Source organism: Erythrolamprus reginae, chromosome 5 (genome assembly GCF_031021105.1).
Source record: "Erythrolamprus reginae isolate rEryReg1 chromosome 5, rEryReg1.hap1, whole genome shotgun sequence".
Lineage (NCBI taxonomy): Eukaryota > Metazoa > Chordata > Lepidosauria > Squamata > Dipsadidae > Erythrolamprus > Erythrolamprus reginae.
In genome coordinates this window covers 62784655-62805843 of record NC_091954.1, presented here as the reverse complement: position 1 = coordinate 62805843, position 21189 = coordinate 62784655, and the positions used below count along the sequence as shown (strand labels likewise).

Here is a 21189-nt window from a genome sequence, read left to right as displayed (position 1 = left end):
TTGCATTCAAAAAAACGGTTGTGCCTGTTCAAGAAAGTCATGGGAATCAATGGCTGTAAGCCTTGATGACAGTGTGACTGTCTCTGAAAAGCATCTGCTATGTGGGCTTCCTTATGCACTTGTTTGGCTGCTGCTAAAACTAGATGTACTAGATGAAGTAACATTGCTTATATTATGTTATTATGTAACAGGAAAGATCCTAAACCTGGAAAATACTGTCTTCTATAGGGAACTTGATCTTGATTGATGTGATTAAAGAAAAATAACAGAATATTTTTTAAAAAAAATTGAAAAGAATATTATTCACAATTTTAACAATGAGCAGCTGAGACTGAGGAATGGCGGTTGGTAGGATTGTGAAATATATGTGTGTGTGCGCGCACGTGTGTTTCAATTGAGTGATCATTGTTCCCATTTTTATTTTTATTGCCTAAACATTTTTATCCTCTTGAAAGAAAATTGTAAGATGTAAATTAAACAGATTGATTTCTTGCTACAACGCTACAGAAAAGATCTTAAATGTTTGTTTAATCCACATTTTCAAATCATGCAAATATGCATAACATATTCATTAAGATATGCAAATCTGTACCATGGTTGTGGGGCTCATGATCTTATTTTCTGCATACTATGAACTTTCTAAAAACAAATTCCTATTTAACCAGAAGTACAATGTAAAACAGAAACATTATGCTATTGAAAATCAGTCCAATTCTCAAACAAGCCTTTGTTTTATGAACAATTCTGATTTCAATTAGAGGTTACTGGCTTGAAGCCTCCCAAATCCCTTACCCATCAGGTCCTTTCCAAATAGTATGTTAAAATACCCAGGAAGAATAAGGATAATGTGAGGCAGATGTAAGAATGCTCTGAGGGAACATTACACTGAATGTCCCATCTTTGTAAGAAATTGGGCTTTAATTAACCTTAAGTTCAGGAATATTTTGTCCTGTTATTCAAGTAATTTGTTAAAGGCCTTACTTGTAAAAAACATAAAATTCTAAAATACTCCCTAATATAATTAACAGTGAGTTAAAGCTAAATGTTTAAATCCAATATATAATGTTGCATTGTAGTTTGGTCTATATATTTAATGGTTTTTATCAAAAGACATTTAAAACATGTATTATTATTATTATTATTATTATTATTATTATTATTATTATTATTATTATTTATTAGATTTGTATGCCGCCCCTCTCCGCAGACTCGGGGCGGCTCACAACAGTGCTAAAACAGAATACAGTAACAAATCTAACATTAAAAGTCTAAAATAACAAATCTAACATTAAAAGTCTAAAAGCCCCATTATTTAAAATCATACACACAAACATACCATACATAAAACTACATAGGCAAGGGGAGATATCTCAATTCCCCCATGCCTGACGGTAGAGGTGGGTTTTAAGGAGTTTACGAAAGGAAAGGAGGGGGGGGCAATCTCTGGGGGGAGCTGGTTCCACAGGGTTGGGGCCGCCACAGAGAAGGCTCTTCCCCTGGGTCCCGCCAGCCAACATTGTTTAGTCGACGGGACCCAGAGAAGGCCAACTCTGTGGGACCTAACCGGCCACTGGGATTCGTGCGGCAGAAGGCGGTCTCGCAGATATTCTGGTCCGGTGCCATGAAGGGCTTTATAGGTCATAACCAACACTTTGAATTGTGACCGGAAACTGATCGGCAACCAATGCAGACTGCAGAGTGTTGGTGTAAAATGGGCCTACCTAGGGAAGCCCATGATTGCTCTTGCAGCTGCATTCTGCACGATCTGGAGTTTCCGAACACTCTTCAAAGGTATAATATCAGTTATTTCATCCAGCTCCTGATTATTAAAATCTCATTAAAGCAAGTGCCTATATTAAAACACTGGGTTTAAGGATGACTAAAAATGGACCCTATTGTGGCAGAATTTAAATACATTGTGATTCAAGCTAAATACATAATTCCCCAAATTCATTTCACAATACCAGTAGTACTTAAACAATAGTACACATTGATTTTAAAAAAACCTCTCCCTTCAATCTTCCTGACTAATTTACATTTACTTGCTAATAAGATGGATGAACTACTCCTTTTAAACAGATGCAATTCTGATTTTTGCAACTCAGCAGGTCTCTGCTTCATTGAAATCTGGCTAAATGAGGAAATGGATGACAACAGCATGCATATACCAGGTTTTCAGATGCTAAGAGCAGACAGAATTGAAAAATCATTGGATAAAAAGAAGGGAGGAGGCTTATGTTTGTATATCAACAAGAGCTTGTCTCAGCATATAACTATAATATATACTGCTCAAAAAAATAAAGGGAACACTCAAATAACACATCCTAGATCTGAATGAATGAAATATTCTCATTGAATATTTCATTTGCATAACTATTCCATTTGCACAACAGCATGTGAAATTGACTGTCAATCAATGTTGCTTTCTAAGTGGACAGTTTGATTTCACCGAAGTTTGATTTATTTGAAGTTATATTCTGTTTTTTAAGTGTTCCCTTTATTTTTTTGAGCAGTGTATAAATTCTGTGATGAAAACTTACAGTTTTTACTTATCAACTGTAAAGCATTTTATTCTCCACAAAAGTTTTCCTCATTTTTCCTAATTGCTGTGTATGTTCTTCCACAAGCTTGGGTAAACAAGGCATTATAAACTCTAGCTCAGTGTTTTTCAACCAGTGTGCCACGGCACACTAGTGTGCCGTGAGACATGGTCAGGTGTGCCGCGAAGCTCAGAGAAAGAAAGAAAACAAGAGAAAGAAAGAAAGAGAAAGAGAGAAAGAGAGAGAGAAAGCAAGCAAGAGAGAGAAAGCAAGCAAGAGAGAAAGAGAACAAGAGAGAAAGAAAGCAAGGGAGAGAGCAAGCAAGAAAGAAAGCAAGAGAGAGAAAGAAAGCAAGAGAGAAAGAGAACAAGAGAGAAAGAAAGAAAGAAAGAAAGAGAGAGAGAGAAAGAAAGCAAGAGAGAAAGAGAACAAGAGAGAAAGAAAGAAAGAAAGAAAGAAAGAAAGAGAGCAAGAAAGAAAGAAAGAAAGAGAGAGAGGGAGGGAAGGTGGGAGAGAGAAAGACATAGAGGGAGGGAGGGAGAAAGAGCAAAAAAGAGGAAAGAAGGAAGAGAGAAAAAAAGAGGAAGGGAGAGAAAGAGGGAGAGAGAAATAGAGCGAAAGGGAGGAAAAGAGAGATTTTTTTTGTCCAAACTTTTTTTAGGGCCCCCCCCCCTCAATGTGCCCCATGGTTTTGTAAATGTAAAAAATGTGCCGCGGCTCAAAAAAGGTTGAAAATCACGGCTCTAGCTGACCAGATTATGGAGGCTGAAACCAAATACTCAGATTCACTGGCTATTATTATTATTATTATTATTATTATTATTATTATTATTATTATTTATTGGATTTGTATGCCGCCCCTCTCCGCAGACTCGGGAGACTTACTTAAACAAAACAAACATAAGGAAAGAGCTTCCAAAATATTTTCAGCATGTCAGTTGTCCCATAAGAGGCAAGAATACTTTAGACCATTGCCATGCAACACTAAAAGATGCTTATCGGTCTTTACCACAAGCAGCTGCTAATATCAAAAACATCATCAAAAAAGTACCACAAAGAATGTTCTTTCTGTGTCAACTCAGGAAGCTCAAACTGCCCAAGGAGTTGCTGATATAGTTCTACAGAAGAATGATTGAGTCTGTCATCTGCACCTCTATAACTGTCTAGTTTGGTTCTGCAACCCAACAAGGCAGACACAGACTTCAGAGGATAATTAGAACTTCAGAAAAAACAATTGCTACCAACCTGCCTTCCATTGAGGATTTGCATATTGCATGAGTCAAAAAGAGGGCTGTGAAAATATTTACAGACCACTTGCATCCCGAACATAAATCGTTTCAACTCCTACCATCAGAACAATGCTATAAAGCATTGCACACCAGAACAACTAGAAACAAGAACAGTTTCCCCCCGAAATTCATCACTGCTAAATAACTCCTTCAACACTGTCAAACTATTCACCAAGTCTGCATTATTATTACTATTAATCTTCTCATTGTTCCTATCACCCATCTCCTCCCACTTATGATTTACATGACTGTAATTTTATTGCCTGTATACTTAACGATTTATATTGATTGCTTTCCAGTATGATTTGGTTGCTTACTTGTACCCTATGGCTATCATTTAGTGTTATATCTTATGATTCTTGATGAATGTATATTTTCCTTTATGTACACTGAGACAAATTCTCCAAATTTGTACACCAAAGACAAATTCCTTGTGTGTCTAATCACACTTGGCCAATAAATAATTCTATTTTATTCTATACTGTTCCAGCTTATATACAAATTCCATTTAAGAATAGTTTTTGGAAATGGAGCTCATTTCCAAAAACTGGAATGGATGGCAAGTGCCAAGTGTATCGGTGGTCATTGAAATACATGTCCATGTGCTGCCTCTATGTTGGCTGAGGCAGGCAGGATGCCCTTGAGTACCATTTGTTGGGGGTCAAGGGAAAGGGAGGATTTAGCCTTCTCTTTCTGCTCAAGATCCCCATGTACAATTGGTGGGCCACTGTGTGACACAGAATGCTGGACTCGATGGGCTTTGGCCTCATTCAGCATGTCTCTTCTTATGTTCTTATGTTCATTCTTAAACTGGGTACATCTTATATTAATTTTTAAATTATTTTTAATTGTCATAACTTAGTACACAATTTATAAGCCTGGCACACCATCAATAGATATAAAGCTTATTTTTAAAATATGCAACATTTGTCTAGCCCTAACACTTAGTTCATTTTTAATTAATTAATCATAATTAATTAATTCTCACAAGAGAAAAACTTCTTACAAAGTTAACTTTACTCACTTGCTCAGCAGAGGCACCAGGTTCATCCTGCTTCACTAATGCTATCAACTCTTCAACCGTTTCTAATTCCTGCATGTAGAAACTCTGAATTTTGTTTCTCAATAGAAAATCCCTTATTTTTTTACTTAGATTCATAACAGAACCCAGTTCATCTGATGCACTATCAATAGAGAATAAATAAAATTAAAAATTAAAAAAGACTTTGAACATTGAGCAAAATAAAAGTGTTTAAAACTAATACTGAAACTATAGAAAGCTTTCCAGAATTGTAGTCATAATACATTCTTCACAGATAAAAATACATGCATTGATTTAAAAACAGAATACACAATACATTTGTCAAATTATATATATAACAAATCCTTATGTAATGATTACGTCAGCTTTTTACAAATGCAATGGCAGAAATAAATGGTAGCAAAAGTAATTTTCTCACCAATGTGCATGCTAAGGTATAAATTTTTGTGCCTGACATTGCACACTGCAGTTAGAGTAATACTTTTGTTGCTGCACAAGACAATTTTATCTAAATGGAAATCAAAGCATCTAGTGATCTTCAGAGCATCTGTCAATCATGTGGTTTGCTTTGTAACCATGTTGCTTAGCGCAATTTCACTGGAATGGATTACAATGGCTAAATGAGCTATGCATATAATTTTGGAACTTGATGGCATGATTATTACCAATCACATTATGATGTTGGCATACATGATAAGAGAGTACACAAAGCACATTTGCGGTTAAAATGTGGCTGACACTTTCAATTACTATCGGCTACTGTATTATTTTAACCTCTTTTTATGGCTTCTCCAACATGACCTGGATGATTGGAAATTATGGGAGTTTCACAATATAATTGTAAATAACTTTATTTGGTTGGGAGGTGACATGGAGTATATGAAACTCATGGATTGGGCTTGAAATGAGAATATAAATCAGTGTTTCCCAACCTTTTTTGAGCCGCGGCACATTATTCATATTTTCAAAATCCTGGGGAACATTGAACGGGGGGGGGGGGGGGGGCGGCTAAAGAAAAGTTTGGACAAAAAAAAATCTCTCCCTCCCTTTCGCTCTATTTCTCCCTCCCTCATTCTCTTCCTTCCCTTCTTTCTCTCTCTCCATCCCTCTTTCTTTCTTCCTCTTTTTTGCTCTCTCTCCCTCCTTCCCTCCCTCTATGTCTTTCTCTCTCCCTTGCTCTCTCTGTCTCTCTTGCTATCTCTTTCTTGCTTTTTTCTCTCTTTCTTGCTCTCTCTCTCTTTCACTGCCTCTTGCTATCTCTCTTTCTTTCTCTCTCTGTCTCTCTTGCTATGTCTCTCGCCCCTGGCTGCTCGCTGCTGCCTTCGCCGAAAGCGCTTTTGTCCCGGGCTCTCAGCCAGGGGGCTGCAGGAGAGGCGGCGAAGGCGATCTCTCTCGTTCTCCGGAGGCTGGAGAAAGTGATTTTCAATGTCGGGGGCGCGGGCCGGCGTGTGCTCTCCCCATCCCCCTGCCGGCTTACTTTGAATGGGGCAGGGGGATGGGGAGAGCGCACGCCGGCCCGCGCCCCCGACATTGAAAATCACTTTCTCCAGCCTCCGGAGAACGAGAGATTGCCTTCGCCGCCTCTCCTGCAGCCCCCTCGCTGAGAGCCCGGGACAAAAGCGCTTTCGGCGAAGGCAGCGGCGAGCAGCCAGGGGCGCGAGGGGCCTAGAGACGCGGGGGGGCGGCCGCGGCTTCGCCCTTGGAAAAGGGTGTGCGGGGGGCGTGTTTTGGGGTGCGCTGGCGCAGGCGTGCGCGGCCCGGCACCCTCCTGCTCCCACCGCCCTCCCTCCGGGCCCCAAAGGACATTGGTTGCCGCCCCCGCCAGGGAAGCTCCAGCTGGGCGGGGCGCTGCTGGTGCCTCCGCCCTGGAGCTCTTGCCACCGCCATCCCCCAGCTACTACTTGGTGCCGTTGCTGATGGCGCCCTCCTCCTCTTGCTGCCGGTGCAAAGAATGAAGCTCTCCTTTTTCCCCGCCTTCCTTCTTTGGGGCAGGACAGCACCAGCAATAGCGGCATCGGAAAGTAGCCGCACCGGCAGTGCCCCGCCCAGCTGGAGCTGCCCTAGGAGTTTGGCGGCACACCTGACCATGTGTCGCGGCACACTAGTGTGCCGCGGCACACTGGTTGGGAAACGCTGATATAAATGGTATGAGGAAAGAGTTTTATTTATTTTGCTCAATGTGTTGGCCATCTTGAAAGCCCACTGATAGTCAAGAGTTTACATCTCCACCCCGCATCAATTCAGTGAAGCTGTGGACGTGATGTGCCAGTGCCTGTGAGGCTGTGGGAGTCAACAAACTCATACTCAACACCAACAAGATTGAGTGGTTGTGGGCATTGTCTGTTCCATCTATCAATCCTTAACTCGGGGCGGGGGGGACTTTAACCTCCTTGGGGTTAATCTGGGAGTCCTCCTAGACCCGCAGCTGAGGGGGAGCTTCGCACAGGTTCACCTACTGCAATGTGCTCTACATGGGGCTATCCTTCGGAGAAAACAATTAGTCCAGAACGCAGCCATGTGAGCTGTTGTTTGTGTGCCTAAATAACAGCAACACTCTGAAAGGTATACTGGCTTCCAATCGGATGCAATTTAAGGTGTTGGTTAGCATCTATAAAGCCCTACATGCCTTAGGGCCTGACTATTTACAGGACCATCTTCTGCCTCACAGTTCCCAGCAGCCAATTAGAGCCCATAGGGTTGGCCTTCTCCAGGTCCCGTAGGCCAAACAATGGCGACTATGATCCATACCACTTCCTCTCTCCTGGCTTTCAGGAAAGCCTTAAAAACTTGGCTCTACTGGCATCCAGCTCCGACCTAGAAGTGATGAATGTCATTATAGGGTTTTTTTAATTGTTTAATATTGTTTTTATTTGCTGTACACCTCCCAGAGTCCAACAGGAGTTGGCAGCCTATAAATGTAATAAATTAATTAAAATTAATACATTTTTTTAATTTGCCAAAGTTTTCATTACATATTTAAGATGCTTTTACTGAGTACATTTAAGAAATCTTTAATTCCATACAATGCTTCCTATAAAACAGCCTGCTTCATTGTCTCTAACTGGGATTCACATTTTCATGAATTAACAACTCAAAAGTGAGTTATCAATATATATAAAGCTTTCACTGACCACTGTGTTTCTTCTGGGAACTGGAATTTTTTATCATAAATATCCTTGTATAAACGAGGAAGTTCTAGCATTCTGGAAATTTGAGTTTCATACATAGGGTCATCAACTTTATCTGAAAAGATATGACAAATGTAAAGATGTTGAAATTGTTAATAGTACTTAATAGTGCTAAAAGATTATTTACTATATTCAAAATGTATCAATATAAGACATGCTATATATCAGAAAAAAACATCCTTTTCTGAAAAATGTTCAGATTACAATTTGCAACTTTAAAATAAAGATAAAAATGCATACTCACAATACACAGAAGCCTTGATTTCCCGTTGTTGCCTGTAAATTCGAATGTAACCACGGACTCTGATTAGGTCACCAATTTCAAGAATTGTTTTTTTTTGAATTGCTGTTTCAAGATTTCTTATCAAGTCATTTAGATTCAGATCACTTAAAGTACTCAGCTGAGATTCCAAATCTGCAGAGAAATATATACATCTCATAAGGTGCTGTGTTATTAATAACAATGTTCACTGAACATAACAAAATTAAAGACAGTTTCTCAAGCACTATAATTATACAGGTCATGCTTCCATAGATATGTATTTTATCTCAATTAAAACTGCCATTCTCCTGTTTAGAAAAACTCCTTAAGCAGCAGCATGACGGAAAAAACAAAACAGGGATAGATAAACCTATAAATTTCCTTTTTTCTTTTCTGTGATATACATTTTTAGATTTATTGCTGAGCATATGTGCTACCCTAAACATTACCAACTTGTAGTACACATATCTGACATCAAAATACCAGATTAAAATAACGTAATTATTACAATAAAAACAATAGCATAATGTACTATAATACCTATATTATATTTATGCATCAAAAAACATACAACACTTAACCAAGCAAATACCCCATTACGGGAGGAAACAATGCTACAATATCCCATATCTCAAGGGCTGCTACAACAATCAAATTTCCATGAGTAAGCAAGATATGAAAAGGTACAGGTAACTGTAAAGGTCAATGTCCGAAAACAATGTTAGCCGCACATATACTGAATATCCTTAAAGAGGAAAACAACAGCAAGCAATATTACCTGACATTTTTTTCTTTTCTGCTAAAGCATTTTTCCAGCAGGTGCAGCTTATTACGCCAGTGCCATCATCCACTGAAAAAAGAATAGTGCCAATTTAGGTCATTTTGATAGATAAATTTCCCCTTGATCCCACAAAGACAGAAGCCTTACATTTTAGCCAATGATATTGGGATTTAAAACTCTACCAGTTTCCTCTCATCCAATTCTCTAAGTTCTAAAGGTTACTATTTCCTGTTATAATAATAGGATTAATATAGTATCTTTCTAGTCATAATATATAATGATTCTGTCTTCTTGCAGTCCTTATATGGGATTGATAGGAGCATTTATAAAATGAGGCAGTAGAGAATAATATCAAAGCAGATTAACAAGTATTTGAGGTAAAATGAACATACAGTGATACCTCATCTTACAAAGGCCTCGTACAAACCTGGGGTTTAAGATTTTTTTGCCTCTTCTTACAAACTATTTTCACCTTACAAACCCACCACCGCCGTTGGGATGCCCCGCTTCCAGACTTCCGTTGCCAGCGAAGCATCCGTTTTTGCGCTGCTGGGATTCCCCTGAGGCTCCCCTCCATAGGAAACTCCATCTCTGGACTTCCGTGTTTTTGTCATGCTGCAGGGGAATCCCAGCAGAGCAAAAACGGGTGCTTTGCTGGCAACGGAAGTCCATAGGTGGGGTTTCCCAGCGAGGGGAGCCTCAGTGAAATCACAGCATTGCATAAACACAGAGGTCCAGAGGTGAGGTTTCGAGGTGTTTTTGCGATGCTGCAATTTCACTGATGCTCCCTTCACTAGGAAACCCCACCTCCGGACTTCCATTGCCAGCAAAGCGTTTGTTTTTGTGATGCTGGGATTCCCCTGCTGTGATTTCCCTGCAGCATCACAAAATCATAGAGGTCCGGAGGTGGGGCTTCCCATGGAGGGAAGCCTCAGGGAAATCCCAGCAGCGCAAAAACGAGCGCTTCGGCTGGCAAAAGGGGTGAGTTTTAGGCTTGCATGCATTAATTGCTTTTCCATTGATTCCTATGGGAAACATTGTTTTGCCTTACAAACTTTTCACCTTAAGAACCTCATCCCAGAACCAATTAAGTTTGTAAGACAAGGTATCACTGTATATGTTTGTGGGGTAGTATATGTCATTAGTGGTAGTCTCCTCATAAGCTGAGTATATATTGAAGAGCAGCTAAAAAAAAGTGTTAATCTTGTTCTTAAACCTTTCTAGTAGTTGAGCAGTCTTTGGTTTGAAAGACTGTTTCTACTATGTATGGCTTTCTGTTTCTGATCATTTCTATTTTACTCTCAGTCTGTAAAGAAAATTCTGCAGCCCCCCATCCTTCTTTTCTGTTAACTATAGAGGTGCATTATTATGTTAGGCCTGTGATTCTTGAGAATGGTTAAAATTTAGGCAATGATTAAGCTCCTCTTCATTTTCCTATGCATTTTACTAGTTACCAGTAATTGTGCATTATTCAGAAATGAATCACACTTTGTAAAAAAACTTCTTTCTTTGATGATTAAGGTATTATAGTTATATTATAGTTAAAATAAATGTACAGATTTTTCATTAGAAAAGTAAAAAAAAACTTCCTATTTCTTTCTCTTGTAGTTTATATGCACAAACAGGAGAGTTTTCATGAATCATTTGGGCTTGGCAGCTGATGCAACACTTGCTATTGGCAGCTGGACAATCTCATTTTTAAGCTGAAAGGGAAGTTGCAATTTATTTCGGGCAACTCAGCCTGACTGTGGCTCTGAGAACAGGGAGGGGCATATTGGTACACAGTATGAAAAATGTACTAAAAATAGTCTGACCATGTGGAGAAGCAGAGAATAAGGAGTAATTGAAAACAGGTAAATATTCTGAAGAAAATACTTATTTTTACTAAGTTATGTTTGAGTAGCAATAAGAAGCTGGTTACAAAATGAAAAATCCAAGGTTTACAATAAAAGTGAAAAAAGGGGTGATCAGAAAGAGAAAACTATGCATAATAGAGTCACATTTCCTCTCTTTCACACTCTTTCTGAACTACAGTACTAGAAACATTCAAGGCAAGAATAATACAGTATTTGTGTTCCTCGCAATATGTTTGGATATGCGTGAATTCTTGGCATCAAGCAAGTGCTATAGTTTCACCTTTAATTTAGGAAGGCAGTACTAGAAGCTAATTACAGTGTTCCCTCAATTTTCGCGGGTTCGAACTTCGCGAAAAGTCTATACCACGGTTTTTCAAAAATATTAATTAAAAAAATACTTTGCGGGTTTTTTCCCTATCACGGTTTTTCCTGCCTGATGACGTCATATGTCATCGCCAAACTTTCATCTGCCTTTAATAAATATTTTTTTTAATAAACTTTAATAAAAAACCATGGTGAATAATGATCTAAATGGTTGCTAAGGGAATGGGAAATTGCACTTTAGGGGTTTAAAGTGTTAAGGGAAGGCTTGTGATACTGTTCATAGCCAAAAATAGTGTATTTACTTCCGCATCTCTACTTCACGGAAATTCGACTTTCGTGGGCTGTTTCGGAACGCATCCCCCGCGAAAATCGAGGGAACACTATATTCCATTTCTACCCCATACTCCAAAGCTGAAAAACAGCAAATCAACAAAAATCTTGAATTATCAATTACCTCCACAAATATAAAAGGAATCTTTTTCTTTTATTAGAACCACCATACCAAAAATATCCACTTGTCTTATTGGATGTCTATTGTAAAAGAATATACCTTAGAAAAAAATGAAAACAATAAAATCCTAGATTTAGTCGTTTAAAAACATTGTGTCAAAATCCCAAATATTACTAACATTTTTTATTCTTAGTCAACTAATGTTAATTTTAATAGAAATTTCACATATCCTGATCAAGAAACCCAAATATTATGATGATTAATATAAAACATTTGATCAAAATACAGTATTACAATATTTTGATACATCGGTTTCAGATTAAAAAGTTCACATTTGTGTATGAAATACATAGAATATTTAATTAAAATGTTTTAAATTTTATTAAAGACAATGAAATTTGATTACAATTTTATTTAAAAAATTAATCACATATTTATAATTTATGAGGTATGGACAACTTGCTATCGTAATCTATATCCCACCCCAATTTATTTGTGCACCATAATTTGTACACATAAAACTATCCCTTCATTTTTCCTCAGCAATATCTATTTTCCAATATTAATTTTAAGTAGCAGTTCACAATATAAATTACTAATAGCTGCAGGGACATTAAAAAAAAGTCAAGTTACTGGCTGAGGCAATGTAATTGGAGCCCCACTCCTGTATGGAATAGAGGCATTGACAGGGACAAATGCCTTCAAAAACCAGGATTGCAGGATTGCAGTATTTAAGAGATACTCTTTGGCTACTAGTTCTCTCTCTATATATAGGAACCTTGAACTTCTGCACTGAGGTTTCTCATAATCCTCCCTTTCATACTATCAGCGATGACAAGCTGTGTATTCAATGCCTAGATCTACGTTGCCATGAGATATTCTTGTCTACCTCGCATTCTTCTTACCTTAGCGTATAATATTAGGTCCACAATATCCCTCTCCTCATCTGACTCAAACATTACCACAGCTGGGGGTTCTGCAGTCTCTGGAGGTTCCCCAGGCCCTAACTCTCCCTCACTCTCACTTTCTGATTCCTCTGGTAAACACACTGGCCTATGATACTCAGGTGGACTCGGTTTATTCTCCTCAAAGTCCGTGATCAAAGGAGCTGGACGCAGCCAACCAGAACAATCTCAATGACAAACTTTTCACCCCAACTGATCACTATAAAATGCCACATATAGTTAGATAGGACTACAACTGAAAACATTCTATTTTCACAGCATGATTCATTATTCCATTTTTGTAGAGGTGGAAGATGTTGAAGTTTATATGAAAAGTATCTAATGATTATTTTTAGGCTGCTGTGTAAGAAATACAAATGGTGGAAAATAGGAAATCAGGTTAGTATACAGTATTATTGTTAGAAAGACTGAGCCATTCCTAATACATTTCTTTTAAATTTAATTTTTTAATTTAATCCCAATGTTTAAGATATTCAAGATCATGTACAAAAAAGACAGAGATAATTTATATCTAAGATTATCCACCACAACATAATAATGCTTGGTTTTTCAGTAAAACAAATTATAGTATTTATGTAGCTATAAAGTTATAATGTTCATAGCAATTTCACTACTTACCTGGAACCTGTTTAGACTCTTTCATTTCTAAAATGTCTTTAATGTATAGTCTTGCAAAGGATGAAAAGATTGGATTTAAACCCCACAAAAGTGATGGGACCTCATCTTCTGATTCTATAGCTGCAGCACACATTCCAAAATAATTTAGCTCCAAAAACAGATTAACCAATCATCGATTAAAGTTGATATGAAATAAGTCTGGTGGGAGCAAAGCATATGTAATATAAACATGTCATATGCAACATAATCACTTACTATATCAAAACTGAAAAAATGCTATCTTATTATATCCAATTATATTAAAAAATTACTGTTTTGATAGAGAATCTGGAAAAGAAAAGTACAAATTTTAAACTGCGAGTAGTCAAATGCAAAAATTTTACATGTTTTTCATATAGGACCTTAATCATTATTAGAAGGCTTACCCCGGTTTATTCAAACTTATAAATTTTGGCAAGCATTCATGAAATAGGATACCTTTTTGGAATTATATACGTTATAAGGAAACAAAATTAAATCCATCAATTCTTAAAATTCTATTGTATTTAGAATATACCATATTTTTTGGTGTATAAGATGCACTGATGTATAAGACGCACCTAGATTTTAGAGAAGGAAAACAAGGAAAAAAGCATTCTGCACCAAATGGTGTAGTATTATATTGTTTAATAAAATACCAGTGTAGCAGAATACTTTTTACAACCATGTATACTTTTTAAAACCATGTACACTTTTTACAAATATCAAACTTGACAGCTTCAAGACTTGTGGACTTCAACTCCCAGAATTCCTCCACCAGTCACACTAGCTCAGAAATGGGAGTTGAAGTCCACAAGCCTTAAACTTGCCAGGTTTGAAGATCCTTGCACTCCTAACCTCTAACTTGTTGCTTTAAGGCTTTGGACTTCAACTCCCAGAATTCCTCCATCAGTCATGCCAGACTCTGCTCTCCTCCTGGTTCTCTCTCCCCCCCAATACCCACCCACCCCCACGGTTCAGATTCACATCCCCTTCTGCTCTAGCTGGACTTAGAGCTGGCATCGCTCTGCAACTGAATGACGGTTCCAGGCTCTGAAGACATAGCAGCCGTGAGTGGGAAGCCAAGCCCAGCCGAGGAAAATCTGATGAAGATTATGCACCTAGGATCGGCTGTAGTGTGAGTTCGGTTGGGAGTGGCTAGGTTTCCACCAGGTTCTTTTCTTTTAAAAAGAGAGAGAGAGAGAGAGAAAAGGGGGCAGGAAAATAACCAGCTTCTCTAGAGAAAGAAATGTGTATCTCCCATCAATTGCAGTGTAATTCTGTCTTTCTGTCTTTACATTGCAATTGATGGGAGATACACATTTCTTTCTCTAGAGAAGTTTGTTATTCGCCCACCTCCATTTCTTTCTCTCTCTCTCTTTAAAAGAAAACAACCAAGTGGAAAGCTAGCAATCCCCATCTGAACTCACACCCCAGCCCATACCTTCCTCAGTGCTTCCTTACATTGCAAGTAGAGCAATGGGAAAAACCCTGCAAAGATTTAGGGCTTGGAAAACATTCTTCTTTGCAGAGAGTAACAGTGAAAGAGCTGAAAAACTTACACAGAGCAAGTTAGAGTAATGAAAAAAACCCTGCAAAGACTTAGGGCTTGAAAACCTTCTTCACAGAGAGTAACAATGAAAGAGCTTGGGTACATTAATAGCACCTGGTTAGGGCTGGAAAGAAATATCTGGAACAAGTAAATGAAAAAAGAACCCACAAAGACAGGTTTTGGAATACATTCTTGGCAGAGATTAACAATGAAGGAGCTTGCAAGTGGTAAGAGCTGGGAACATCATTAGCACCTGGTTAGGGCTAGAAAGAAACTTAGAATAAGTTAGAGTAATGAAACAAACCCTGCAAAGACTTGGGGCTTGGAAAACATTCTTCACAGAGAGAAACAATGAAAGAGGCTGCAAGGTAACAGCTGGGAAGACCATTATCAGCTAGTTTGGGCTTGGGGGAAAACTACATTCAGTGTATAAGACGCACCCTAACTATCAGCCTATTTGGGGGAGGAAAAATGTGCGTCTAATACACCAAAAATAGGGTATGTAAAAGGACAGCTATTTGAAAATTTAGGCAGTCCCCATTTTGGTTTCTCTTGTTTACTGTTATTTCAATAGAGGGAAAACAGCTATTTTTATTTGTTCTATTAGTTAATATTCTGATCTTAATGTCCCTAGCTGTTTTTGGAAGGTTTGTGCATTATAAAAGTTTTACGATATTTAAAATTTCTATTAATAAGGCCAAGCACTTATTTTAGGGTTAAATATATATATAAGACAGCGTCATATTTTTGAAGAAATACGGTATTAATGCTTTTACTGAAGACATTTGTAAGAATGTTTAAACACACAAGTTGGAATTCAAGTTTTAAAAATAGAGTATAATTAGCTTGGTAGTGGTTGGTTCACCTTCTGACAAAATTGATGGGAGCCCCTATAAGCACATACACAAGCTCCAGACATCTTAGCATGATTTCTAAAAGAGAAACTGTGGCAAGCATACATACATAGGGAAGATAGAAGAAACTGTGGCAAGCATACATACATAGGGAAGATAGGCAAATAGGGCAAGAAAGAGCTGTCAAACAAAACAGTAACCCCTAGATTTATATAATGCAGAAGTGTCTTGAAACAAAAGAAGCTGTTCTTTTCCAATGTTTTTAGCTGAAATCTTTCACTTAGCCTAGCCCCAGTTTTAATAGAAATATAGTAGAAGTAGTAGCAGAAATGTCTTCTGCACTCACCTTACTACTAAGGTTTGGTATGACTGGCTTCCACGTGTCACAGTTCCAAAATGATGCTTAAAAGTAGAACATTTCTGTGGGTCTCCATTAAAATATGCTTTTACTTAAGCATTATCAAAAGGAGACATCCATGAGACTCCACCCAAGCCTACTTATCTACTTCCCTATACTTAATACAGCATCTACAGAGAAAACATGAATATGTGAGTTTGTACTTTTGTACTGATGAATGGTAAGTTTAATATCAGCAATAATAAAGACCATGAAATTGATGATGTAAATGAAAAGAGGAAATGTAATATAGAATTTAGATAAGAACTGTAGGCAGGTCATTGCATACTTTGCCAAGGGGACCTGTCCTTCACGTTAGCTCAAGGTACACTTCCAGTAATATTAATAGAGCAATTAGAATATATCACCAATCATTAAAGAAAGACTACTGTAGTTTCATTCTCTGGAATTTTGTCTCTTAATTAGCATATTGGGGCCTGGATGGGTGTCAACAAACTCAAACTCAACCCAGACAAGACGGAGTGGCTGTGGGTCTTGCCTCCCAAGGACAATTCCATCTGTCCATACATTACCCTGGGGGGGGGGAGAACAACTGACCCCCCTCAGAGAGGGTTCGTAACTTGGGCGTCCTCCGCGATCCACAGCTGACATTGGAACATCATCTTTCGGCTGTGACAAGGAGGGTGTTTGCCCAGGTTCGCCTGGTGCACCACTTGCGGCCCTATTTAGACAGGGAGTCATTGCTCACAGTCACTCATGTCCTCATCACCTCGAGGTTCGATTACTGCAACGCTCTCTACATGGGGCTACCTTTCAAAAGTGTTCGGAAACTTCAGATCGTGCAGAATGCGGCCGCGAAAGCCATTGTGGGGCTCTCTAGATTCGCCCATGTTTCTGCAACACTCCGTCTTCTACCGCACGAATCCCAGCGGCTGATAAGGTCCCACAGAGTTGGCCTTCTCCGGGTCCCGTCGACCAAAAAATGTCGTTTGGAGGGCCCCAGGGGAAGAGCCTTCTCTGTGGCAGCCCCAGCCCTCTGGAATCAACTCCCCCCAGAGATTAGAACGGCCCCCACCCTCCTTGTCTTTCACAAATTACTCAAGATCCACCTTTATCGCCAGGCATGGGGGAGTTAAGATATTCCTTCCTCCTAGGCCATTACAAGTTATGCATGGTATGTTTGTGTGTATGTTTGGTTTTATAATAAGGGTTTTTAGTTGTTTTATTAATTGGATTGTTACATGCTGTTTTTTATCATTGTTGTTAGCCGCCCCGAGTCTGCGGAGAGGGGCGGCATACAAATCCAATAAATAATAATAATAATAATAATAATAATAATCTATATTTGCTACACAATCTTCCTTTGACCCATTGGAAGTGACACAACAGTTCAGGCTTGTTTTATTTTCAAGCAACATGGGGTCAAAAACCACTGTAGGATTTAAGAAATTAGAGATACTATGTGAAGCACAGCTGCATAGGAGATCCTACAAGCTACCCTCTGTTCCCACTACAAAATACAACTGTATATTATTTTGCATCTGGAGGCAGAGTACTTTGGTTCTATATGAGGGCCATACAGTCCAATTTGCATGCACAGCTGCCTTTTCTTCCTCCTGAGGAAATACACATATACAGAAAACAGGTGCCCACTCTACACTCTCTGAAACAGTTTTATCTTCCAATTCAAAGCACTGGCTATCCATACTGGCTCATTTTAAGATACGCTGACATGTGATGTAATACCTGCTACTGCACTGAAGTATAATAATAAATATATAATATAAATACGATAATATTGATTCTGCCTTTAACAAGCTGTCTCACTTATTTTAAAAAATCTTTCACATTTTTCATTTTTCCAACTAATACATTTCATGTATAAAATTGTCTAACCCTTGTAGAGGTCACATTCAAGCTCACCAAAATTAAACAATGTAGAAATATAGTATGTAAACCAGAAAAAATAGCCTTAACTTCATGGTACAATATAGAATACGGTATACTGTATTCTGTTTTCAATTATAGCAACACAATTGAATTTAATTGTTACACACCTCAATCTTAATATGATTGCATTACTGAGAGTACTTTCTCAATTACCCTTAATAGGAGCTTAGGAGGATTAACTCTTGAGAAATCATATGAAGATTTAGTTTGCAGTACAATTAAAAAGCTCAGAAATATTATAAATGTTTTGCATTTGCTGAGTCTAGTTAAGATAGCATGCATACACAAATATATATTACCATAATAAAAAGTATCTAAGACCACCGTTATCCAGCCAACTATTCTTTAAGAGAACATTTTAATTTAAATATCAGAGAGCATGTCTAACTATATTTTGCCTCATCTACTTTAAGACTATAGTATTTTAAATTCTGCTTTCTTTCTCTTTCATAATCAAAGCCATCATCTTGCCCAAGAGCTTGAGAGTAGAGCACTTTGCACCCTCTTTGGGCCCTACAGGCCAGGTCCCTGAGACTGTCCTGACACTCCTGGGACAGGTACACCCTGAACTCAGGGGAATCTATCACCACCCTCAGGTGGAGTCTACAGTTAGAAAGTGTGAAGACACTCTTCTCCATGTTAATAGAGAACCTGTGGTGTCTAAAGGTCTGGACCATTACCTGGAGGTCCTCATTTGCTTGATGGAGAAAGGACAACTGGATTAAAATATCATCTAGGTAATATTGGACACCCACGGGCCTTGCCCTGAGGTGGGCCACCAAGGAATGCTCTTGGTGCAGATGAAAGGGTGAATCAAAGAGTCCTATACTGATAATCATAGCCTGCATAGTAAAACCTGAGATACTGCTGATGCAAGGGCAAAATTGGTATATAGCTTTCCACACGCTCAAGGTCTGAGGAACAACAAAGAGAATTGAGTAGAACCCCTGCCCTAGTTGACCATCTGGAACCCACTGGATGGCTCAAATGTCCAGTAGGTGTTTTATGGCAGAATGCATGAGGGAAGCGACCTTAGAAATGAAGCAGTAAATGAAAAACTTCAGGGGTGGGGGTGAAAAGGAATTAAAGGGAGAGATCTAATCTTAGTCTTCCTGACCCAGGTGTCTGAAGTGATCTCCTTTCACCAGTCAGCAAACAGGTCCAGGCAACCCCCAATGGGAGATGCAGACATGCAGTTACTTGGGGCGGTGAAGGGAACTACTTCCTCCTCCTCAAACGGACGATTTTTCAAGGAAGGGTCTACCTCTAGCTGGCGTGTCTTGAGGTCTCTGTCTCTGGCCAAGAAATGCCTGCGATCAGAAGGAACCAATACTAGAATCAGGCCCCCAAAAGGAAGGTTGGCAGATGGGAGGATAAGGACGAAAGTCACTTCTCCGATGCAATGAATGTAAAACCTGATTGTCTCTGGTTTCGACCAACATAGGCTCTAGGGCCTCCCCAAACTATTTGTCCCCTGCAATGGGGGAGGATGTCAGCCGTCACTTATAAGTGTCCCTCTGCCATTGTTGTTGCAGGCCGAGGGTAGCTTTGGATGACCCTATGGCCTTGGAAGCAAATTGGGCCTAGTTTAGCATATTATCGGCTAAGAACTGGACCACTGCCACTATCTTGTTCAGGACCTGGAGTCACAGGTCATTCACAGGAATCTTGTCCTGCAATTGCCAGAGCTGTAGGTGGCCTATTAAAGGAAGAAGCAGTGGTGGACGAACAGACTGCCCAAGCTGCTGCCTGGTGTGCTCTCTGATGTGATTGTTCAGTGCCTCTCTTCTGGTTTAAGGCCCTCCTCTGGATCTCCTGGGATGTTGGAGGAGAAGAACAATAAATGGTGGCTGTTGAAGAACCAGGCCTTCATATTCTGACAGCTCCAAATCCCTTTGCTCAACCTCCTCTGAAAGGGAATGCAGGCTGTCGTGGGAGGAAGCAGGGGAACTCGCCTCTTGGAACCCTGGCAATTCATTCTGAGCTGGATCAGATAGACAAGATTGATCTATTAAGAAGTACTACTCTGAATTTGCAAAACAGGTGATAAGAGTAATTTGATCTTAAAAGCATTTTTGCTTTAAGATCAAGAATAAGTACCGGTAGCTTTGGACATTCCTTTTTCTCAACATAAGCCTTTACATAACCAAAGCATTATTATATTTCATGGCTATTTAAAATACTGTATTTATATTTCCTCCAGTAAAGCTCTTTTGAGGTCAGAAGATACTTTTGAATCAACATCCAGACACAAAGCATTTTGCTCTTTTAAAAGTATACAGTCTAATTGCCTATGGAGATTGTCAGTCATTTGGGTCATGATTGTCCCAAAGGTGATTTTTCAAGAGGCAAACTGGACTTTCTGGTTTTTCTTGGGAGACATTTGGCTTCTTATCCACGAAGCTTCTTCAGTTCTGAAGCAGCTTCTTGGATGACAAGCAAAAACTCGTCCAAGAGAAAAACAAGAAAGTCCAGTTTGTCCCTTGAAAAAGCACCTTTGGGATATACAGTCTAATGTTAGTTCTTCTGCACACAACCATTGCATCGGAGATAAAAATATTTTATTCATGACTACCCTAATTCGTATGTGACACAATCTACATGACACGCTTTTTCACGTAAACATTGACAAGTTTTAAAACTGTATTTCCTCTTGAACCAATTTTAATGTAAGTTAGGTGGCTCCAGACTGGCTGAGGACCGAAGTCAAAACTGCAGATCTCCATTCAAAGTTTATTTATTTATTTATTTGTCAAACATGTATGACATAGTAGTAGTTTGTATAAACATAAGTAAAAAGTAACAATAAAAGGCAATACGACAGTAGGACAGAGATGGTAGGCACAGTGATGCGCCTATGCACACCTCTTATAGACCTCTTAGAAACGGGGGGGGGGGGGATTGTACACAATCAAAAAAGACTGTAGACAAGTGGTTCCCAACCTTTTTTTGCCCATGCTCCACCTAAGCATCTCTAAAATCTTCATGCCCACACACATATGTATTACTATTCAAAAAGTGAACTTCTACTCATGTGGAGGAAGCCTAAAAAGGCCATTAACTTGGTTTAAACAAGGTTCCAATTGCCCCTATTAAAAATCAAAACTGTTCCCAGGGCTGTAGGCAATCATAAAAAGACAA

The 21189-nt window shown here is 38.9% G+C and overlaps 1 protein-coding gene across 6 annotated transcripts in view; it reads right to left on the bottom strand.

The window, feature by feature from the left end:
• The window catches only part of STN1 (STN1 subunit of CST complex), a 33857-nt gene that overhangs the window by 11100 nt on the left and 1568 nt on the right, over positions 1–21189 (bottom strand). For 2 of the 6 annotated variants that reach the window (XM_070752809.1, XM_070752807.1), the window contains exons 2-7: positions 13317–13514; positions 11737–11832; positions 9100–9171; positions 8304–8474; positions 8003–8114; positions 4854–5013 (exon numbers count right to left, since the gene is read on the bottom strand). In XM_070752809.1, the coding sequence (XP_070608910.1) occupies positions 4854–5013; positions 8003–8114; positions 8304–8474; positions 9100–9171; positions 11737–11832; positions 13317–13449 (744 nt within the window). In that variant the 5' untranslated portion in view covers positions 13450–13514. Of the gene's footprint in view, positions 1–4853; positions 5014–8002; positions 8115–8303; positions 8475–9099; positions 9172–11736; positions 11833–13316; positions 13515–16086; positions 16246–21189 lie in introns of all 6 variants that reach the window. The other 4 variants (XM_070752812.1, XM_070752810.1, XM_070752808.1 and 1 more) reach the window with 3 other exon arrangements.